At 29.3% G+C, this 8,159-nt stretch overlaps 1 protein-coding gene and 1 long non-coding RNA gene across 2 annotated transcripts in view; one reads left to right on the top strand and one right to left on the bottom strand.

The window, feature by feature from the left end:
* Positions 1-1,343: 1,343 nt before the first annotated feature.
* On the bottom strand, positions 1,344-3,088 carry LOC114577475 (uncharacterized). The gene is made up of 3 exons (XR_009829077.1): positions 2,951-3,088; positions 1,816-2,859; positions 1,344-1,483 (listed from the first exon to the last, which is right to left on the bottom strand). It is a non-coding gene; the product is annotated as an uncharacterized LOC114577475 (long non-coding RNA).
* Positions 3,089-4,244: 1,156 nt separating this feature from the next.
* LOC107997306 (ras-responsive element-binding protein 1) overlaps positions 4,245-8,159 on the top strand; it is a 60,266-nt gene continuing 56,351 nt past the window's right edge. The window contains exon 1 of the mRNA XM_017055796.3: positions 4,245-4,385. Within this exon, the coding sequence (XP_016911285.2) occupies positions 4,382-4,385 (4 nt within the window). The 5' untranslated portion in view covers positions 4,245-4,381. The remainder of the gene's footprint in view (positions 4,386-8,159) is intronic.

Here is an 8,159-nt window from a genome sequence, read left to right as displayed (position 1 = left end):
TCTCGAATGGTCCAGCCTCTCGACCACTCTTGTCAGAATCACTTTCACGCCACTTCTTATCAACTATCTCCCTCTCGATTCCAATTTTTTATCCCCCCTTCAACTCACAGTCCAGCGTCAAAAAAGAAAAGATTACTCGAAATTATTTCACATTATTCCAAAATTTTTCTCATTAAAATTTCGTCCAAAAAATCATTCGTCGTAATATTTAAATATGTTATTACTTACGTTCCATCAGTTTCTTCACCTTAGTCGGAAAGAGAAGAAGAATCTTCGTATTCGTAATAAAAAAAAAAAAAAAAAAAAAAGAGGAAGAAGAAAGAGAACGGGGACGCTTTTTGCATACGAAGCACGGTTTCTCTGGCGCATAATCGTTGCGCAAGCAGGGACTTATCGTCACGATGATAAAGAAGACCGGTTTCCTTCGGCCGCGAGGAAAAATTACACGCGAGGAAATACATGGCTCGTTCGAATTACCGGTCGCTTTCCTCAAACGCAACCGATTGCGAGCCGGTCTACTTTTGTAAATCACGCATCCGAGGTGCAAAAAATGCTTTCGTTTGTTTTTGCTTCTTCTTTCTCTTCTTTCTCCCTTCTTTTTCTTATTTTTATCTATTTTCTTATAATCGATGAAAGAAACCTGTTTGTGGAAACTTTACAGATAAATGGAATGAAACAGATATGACAAGAATGTATGAAGAAATGGTAATAGTTTTATTCACTTATATACTTACTTTTTATATTTGTACGATTTTATAGATGTGATTATTCTTTAATTCTCTTTTTCTTTTACAGATATATATATTATGAAGATTATTTATGTTTAATTAATTTTACGAAGCACAGCCAATGTAGAATGTGAGTAGTAGAATAACGTCCAGACTTTTAATTTTCCTAATAAATAATCGATCTTAAAATTTACTCGATTCAATGTTATAACTCTTTTTTTTAAATGAGTCCCTAAAGACGATTGTTATCACTTTACATTCAATTTATCCAATCACTTGTCCCTCTTACTCAATCCAAATTGAATTTTATTATATATTTACCTTCCAATTTTAATTATAAAAGTTGTTTTAAATTCAACAAATAGGAATAATTTCATCGAACATGGAAACGAACATTAAAAATATTTCTGCCTCGATTTTTTATTTTATTACATTATCTTTGACATTATATTAGCAACGACTTACTTCACTGTAAAATTGTCTAACCTGAAAGGTCGGTTGAAATGACTAGCTCGAAACACGGAACGATAAGAATGAAACACGAATTGTCTCTTGGTTGTAATTACATGAAAAACAGAATCACCTTGGTACTCGTGTGATAATATACCTCCACCGATGTATTTACACTATTCTTAGAAATACTATCGCCAATGTGTAAATAAATGGCGCTCGAACCAGAATGCCAGGAGAAAGTAAATACTACGGATTTTCATTTCCATTTCGATGGTATTGGAACAATCTCTTTTTAATTAATCCTTAAAATCCACAAATTTTTTAAGGATGAATTATTAAAATTTAAATTACAGAAAAATTCTTTTTTATTTAATTGTTTATATAGAGATAATTTCTTTTTTGGAAAGAAAGAATAATCTATTAAAATTTAAGATTCTATTCTACATAATTTTAGAATATTTAATTCTATAATTTATATTGTATAAATATGCAAAATATAGATACATAAATGGAAAGTATCTCTATAGAGTGAACATTTAAGTGATATATTTTAAAATTAATTTAATTTAAATTTTGTTATAGGATTACCAAGGAAGATACTGATTCAGGATTAAGAAAATATTCGATAACGTACCATAGATATTGAAGGTATATGTTGTCTTAATCCGCACGGAGTACTTTGTATGAAACTCACATATGGGTGTGTAGTCATGAGATGTTTAACAAGGTTTTGCAGAGGAGGAATACGATGAATTTTATTCGATTTTATCGATGACCGACATTCTGGATTCGACTTTCAATGGAACAGATTCGATATGTTATTTATAATATATCCATGTTAATATTAATAACCTATTTGATGATCAATACCTGATTTGTTCTAAATAAATAATAAATTTCTTCTAGAACTTTTCTTCTGGATATTGTTCCTTCATCATTTATACTGCTGTTTAAAAAATCCTCCATTTCCTGTAACAGTTAGTATCATTATATTACTTTCTTCATTGTATAAAAATTTTATTTTCTAATAATGATCATTTAATTTTTATAATTTCAGAAATGTCCAGAGGTGTAATGATTCACGTTGTGATTGAAGATACTAGTATCGAGGTTCTTTTCAGTATGTGTATGAAACATTTTGTTTAATATACACAGAGATTCTATCTTCGATTATCAAATAAATATTGAAGATAGGATCTATATTTTTTTATTCTTCTATATATACTTCTATATATCTGGCTTTATCTAAATTCCAACTACTTCATTAATCTCTTGACTTGAGTGATTTTTTTTTTCTTTTAAATAACTGAAAAATAGAAAAGTAGAGGTTTATTCAATTATTTCATCTTTGTTCAATAAATTTTAATGAATTCAAAAAATTTGGATATCTACAAGCATTATCTTCCATTCATACATTCATAACAAATATATATTTTTCAAAACCTTTCATTCTTTGCTATGTAATATCTTCTGTTTTCCTATCTTCGTACAACAATTTTTTTTTCTACACATAAATATCTCAGTGAGCACAATTATACTAAAATTAATCAAAACCAAATTAATATTATTGCCAATATCTCAAAATCATCCTTTCTTTACTCTTAAACGCATCACAATCCATTATCTGCATACAATTATCTTATTTCATTCATACAATAAAAATTTCAATAAAGGAAATCTGTAATTCAAGCACAAATCAATTAATAATAAATCTTCTAAATCAATCATATTTTTATTTTGAAAATAATCCAATATGAAAAATTACTCACAAATCATATAAGAACTTCTCCCAATTTTCCACCCTTTGCTCTCATCTATCTATCTTCATATCTTATCCTTTGCCTCGATACGTGAAAGTGTTTAGTCAAGCAGTGAGGTAAAAATCGTTTAAGAAATCCAGTTCAAAGATATCCGTTGCGTCAAACCCGAGAAAAGAGGGTCGACCCTTCCATACGTGAAATAAAGAATCGACCCGTCCCACCGATCGTTAACTGGAGCACGAGCAAAGGGTGGTTCCATACGGAGGTCGAGCCCACAGTTTTCATTCATACGCGATGCATAGCCGATCACTGTGTTCACCTTGAGATCATCGAATGACAACCTCGTTGGAATTTCCTCGGCGAGGAATTCAGATCGCTTCTGGACACGGTCCAGGAATGTTCCTCGCTCTCTCGCGTCTGACATAACGGTGAAATACAATCGACGGCCCTCTTATACCAGTATTCCTCCACTTCGTCCCCTCTTCCCTCCCTCTACGTCATCGTTCAATCAAACGATTTCTTACTTTCTGTAAACATGTAAGTATTTCTTTCATTCTCTTTTTTATTTTTATATTTTTTGAACACGAGTGAACGGAGGTGAATGGGAGACAGTTTGAATTACACTGGTTGATATATATTTTAACTGGAGTTTATTGTCCTATCGTTACGATTTTTCCTCTTTATATGAATCTGGATTAGATTCTTTTACACGCATGAATAATTCATATTTTTATTTATTTCTATTTTTATGTGAGTATAATGTGAATGAGTATAATCGGCATAAGTGAATGTTTCTTCGTTTATTTCCTTCATTTTTTCTCTGTATACTATCGTATGTATATTATCGTTCTATCGTTTTATCGTAGCTTTTAAATTTTATCTAACTGAATTATATTTCTATAAAGTAGTAATTTTTATCTATTTTTATATTTAATTCGAGTGATTATACTTAATATAAGTGTTCGTTCACTTTTTTGCTTTTTCCTCCTATTTTATTATTTAATTTTTCTTTTTGTAAATATATAAAAAAAACTCCAGGATATTCATTTTTAAATTTAATTGCGAATGAATATATTCGGTGTAAGAAAGTGTTTCACTTATTTTCCTTCTTCTATACACTATCACAATTTCACCATGATTTTTCTTCTTTATTTATCTAAATTATTGTTTCATAAACACAAAAGTAAAAGTACGGCGTGAATCATTTTATTTATTTTTACGTTTCAACGCGAGCGAAGTATAATCGTAAAGTCGAGAGAGAGAGACGCGGCCATTGTTTTGGTTGCAGAGACGCGAATCGATTCCGTTCGAGTAACTGCGACTATCGATCAATCCGCTGACTCGATTGGCAAACAGAGAACGATCGCGCGTATGAGGCGTCGGAGATTCTGACCTGTACAGCCTCGGAAAGGTTAGCTTCGTTGGACGATCGACGATACAATGGGTGAGTAATATTCTTATTTCGTTTTGCTTTAACATTTTTACGCAATTTATCGAACTATATGATGATCCATGCTTTGAATGTATAAATACGTATGTTTATATGATGTATGAACACATATTATATGTCTATGTCAGGGTTGCCACCTCTATAATTTTGGAGATTACGAAGTTTTAATAGAAATCTCATGACTCTAGAAACTTCTTTGAAAGATCGAAGAAAATCTTTAGGATTGATTTTAATGTATAACGCGTTGTACATTAGTGATATTTCATTCTATAAGAATATTATTTTCTTTGATAAGAGATTTTAAGAGTCAACAATACATTGCATTGAATAGCAAGAATGTGTCAAAGGCTTGTTGCATAAAAATTTATTGACTGATAATAATGAATTGAAAAGTTACGATTTATAGGTTAACTTTTTTTCTTTTGATATTTTATGATCGAAATGAAATAATTAGACAATTTATAATTTATACAATTTTAATTTTAAAGTTTCGTTTATCTTATAAAATTTATCGTTCGTTCGAATATAAAACTCGGGATTAAAATTATGTCATCAAAATTATACATTATATTTTGAAATCTCAATATATACTCGAGACTCTGAATTATCTGCGTTTTCTCAGCTTGGTTCCAAGTAAAGATAACATCCAAGGTCTATCATTGCCAAGGTCTATCTTGTATCAGATTACTTAAAGATCGATCAAAAATGATCGTCAAGAATCTATAAAAGAAATATATTCTATTACAAAGTTTTAAATGTATTGTATATTGAAAAAAAGAATTGCATATTTAAATGAAGCTTTATATATTTATGGAAAACGAATGTTATTCATAAAAAAATTAGCATAATTTTAATCTAGGAATTATTTTTAGATGAAAAAAATTTTCATAAAACAATATTTATGAACAAAATTATTATTAATATTTAAAATATTAATTTTAAGTTGATACGAAATTGTGTTGAATAATATTATAAATTTAATTAGAAAATAATTTTTTTGCATAAATTTGAATTAACAACAAATAATTTTATTAATTAAATTTCGACAAATCAGTAATATTTATTGATTAATTTTACAAAATTTCGTACAATTTCTTTAAGATATTAAAAACTGAACATGTTTTACGTTCAAATATTTCGTATGTCGATATTTTATTTCTCGATCGTATTGATAATCGTATTGATAATCAGAGATGAAATGTGGGAAGAGTGAAGGTAGAAAATAAAAAAAAAAGAAATATCAAACTATTCAATGCGTCATATACTCATAACCACTTACTATTTATCATTTAAAAAAGTACAGTAGATGTTATTGATAAGCACGCGTATATAAAGATTATCAATTGGCAATCTTTTTTGAACTTTTGTCAAACTACGTGACTGATTGATTCACGACATTGCTGTCAAGCGACTAAGCGACCAATCCTTCGATTCTTGATACGTTTCGATAGATTATCGATAAATCGATTTTTTCGATACTTTCGTACTTCAAGCTTCTTCCAATAGTTTCGTACTTCAAGCTTCTTTCGTGGTCGTGATTTTTTAATCAATATTCGAATTTATTAATTCCGTTTATTAGTATTTTAATTGTTATTAAAAAATTTAATCAATTAATATTTGCCTTTTTAATATATAAGAAAAGATTGTGATATAGTTCTTACTTTGTTGTTTGTTAGTACTTTGTTAGTTACTTTGTAAATTGATCTTCGTGATTTTCATGTTCATAATAAAAACATTTGTTTTTTTATTACATTGTGTTTATAACAAGAAATGTGTAATATGTTTTATTTATTAATTACGTAAAAAGAAAAATCTATATTGAGTAAAGGATAATTATTGCTGTAATAAATAACCTGTAAAATAAAGACATCGATCAGTAAGTAAGGAATATTTTCTTTTATATTAATTTTTAATATTTTAGTTAATATTCAAAGAAATTTAAATTTTTAAAATTTAAAATAATTATTGGGAAAATTTTTGTAAATATATTTTACATTACATTAATCAATCAACAATACTTTTAATACGTCAAATATTATCCAACTAACTTAACCTAACTTTTTCCTGCAAATTCAATTTTATAGAATATATTATCGATTGTAAATTTCTGCTTAATAATACATATTCATAGTGATTCGAAATCTTTCAAATCTTCACGAATAATTTGAAAATAGTTTGATTCTCTGTAAAACTTTGTCGTAAATCCTTAAAGAATGATTATTGCTTCGAACGGTAGGAATAGAAGAAAAGAACGGTAGGCAAATATTGTCTCGGATCGTTTGTGCAAATTGCAGCTGGAACAGAAAGAAAGATTCAGGATCTGAGTATGAGTCACAGAGGCCCGTTCTGTCAACGCGTAGCTCGATATGCGTGCGGACACGCAGCCCGGAAAGCACGTGATTCATCGGCCCCACAATCAGCCAATCTGCATTAACAACGTGCTCGGTGATTCTGAAACAGCTTTTCCTAACCCTCTTGAGTCTCCTCGTCCCTCCTCCGAGAAGGTATTGTGTAAAACCGTCCCGTTAGACGAACTGATACCGGTGATGGTTGGAAATTGATGCAATTACGCGAAACCTTGTTTTCGTACAGTTCGAAAAGAATTAGGTGACTCTTCATTGGTCAACATGATGCATTTCATGATCCATTCCTTTCTTTTCTTTTCCTGTTTTGATTGGTTGGTATAGGTTAGGTTAGATTATTCCGTAAATAATGTCATTTTAGAAACATAATTTTAGAAAAATAATTTTTATTTGTACGTTTTTAATCAATTAATTATTATTTTTTATGATTAAAATTTTTTTTAATTCTTTTTTCAATAAATTTTTTGCTCTTTTGTTTGATCAGAAAATTTGTTTAATTTCTTACAATCTTATGTTCCAGTGTAATTGGACAATGATTTATTATTTCAATGAAACTTATACTTAAACTGCATATCAATGATATATGTTACCAATGAGTCTTTGTTGTTTTCAATGTGTGTCATTTGCTTAGATTACTATAAGGAAAATAAAAGATTAATTTTTATTTTTTTTTTTAAATTTCTTTATACATTATGAACATAATCACACATTGCAAATCATTAATATTAATTTTGTCATCTATTTTTAATGATTTGAAAAAGAAATAATGAATTTGATATGTTAATATCAATTACATTATTCAATTTTTATAAATATTGTTATATTTCAATTGCTTAATATAATTATATTTCTAGGCATCAATTCAGCAAAAATTAAATTTCGAAAAAGATTAAATTCGTGGAAACTGCATAATGTTATTAAAAGATATCCAATGATAAACGTATATATGGCCGAGAGTTTTATTTCATCCTAAGCACTCGACGAGAACTCGATTCTTTTAAATCGCATCGTTGTTTCCAACGCGGATCTATCACGAACATCCTGTGTACACATACTTCTTACGAATGTAATAACATATATACAGGATGTAACGCGGATAAAATGCAGGTAGTGTGCAGATAATATAGAAGTGTAGCGTTACAGAGATTACACGTGCCACCGATTCATGATCCTCTGCCTCTTTCCTCTCCCTCGTATCACCATTACCACCCTATCGCAAATATCATTCGTCTCGTTTGGTGTTCGGCCGTGTTTGCATAAACGTCACTCAACACCTTCTACAATATCTTTAGATTTTCAACATTGCTCTCTGCAAATTCTTCCACGCTGATTTGCAATTGTAAAATAGTATTACTCGACTGAATGTATCTTTCGTGGATCGAGAGATAGCAAGCAAAGAATTATT

The sequence above is a fragment of the Apis cerana genome, linkage group LG3 (assembly GCF_029169275.1).
Source record: "Apis cerana isolate GH-2021 linkage group LG3, AcerK_1.0, whole genome shotgun sequence".
NCBI lineage: Eukaryota > Metazoa > Arthropoda > Insecta > Hymenoptera > Apidae > Apis > Apis cerana.
Note: the sequence above shows the minus strand (reverse complement) of the source record. Positions and strands in the feature narration are given on the sequence as shown.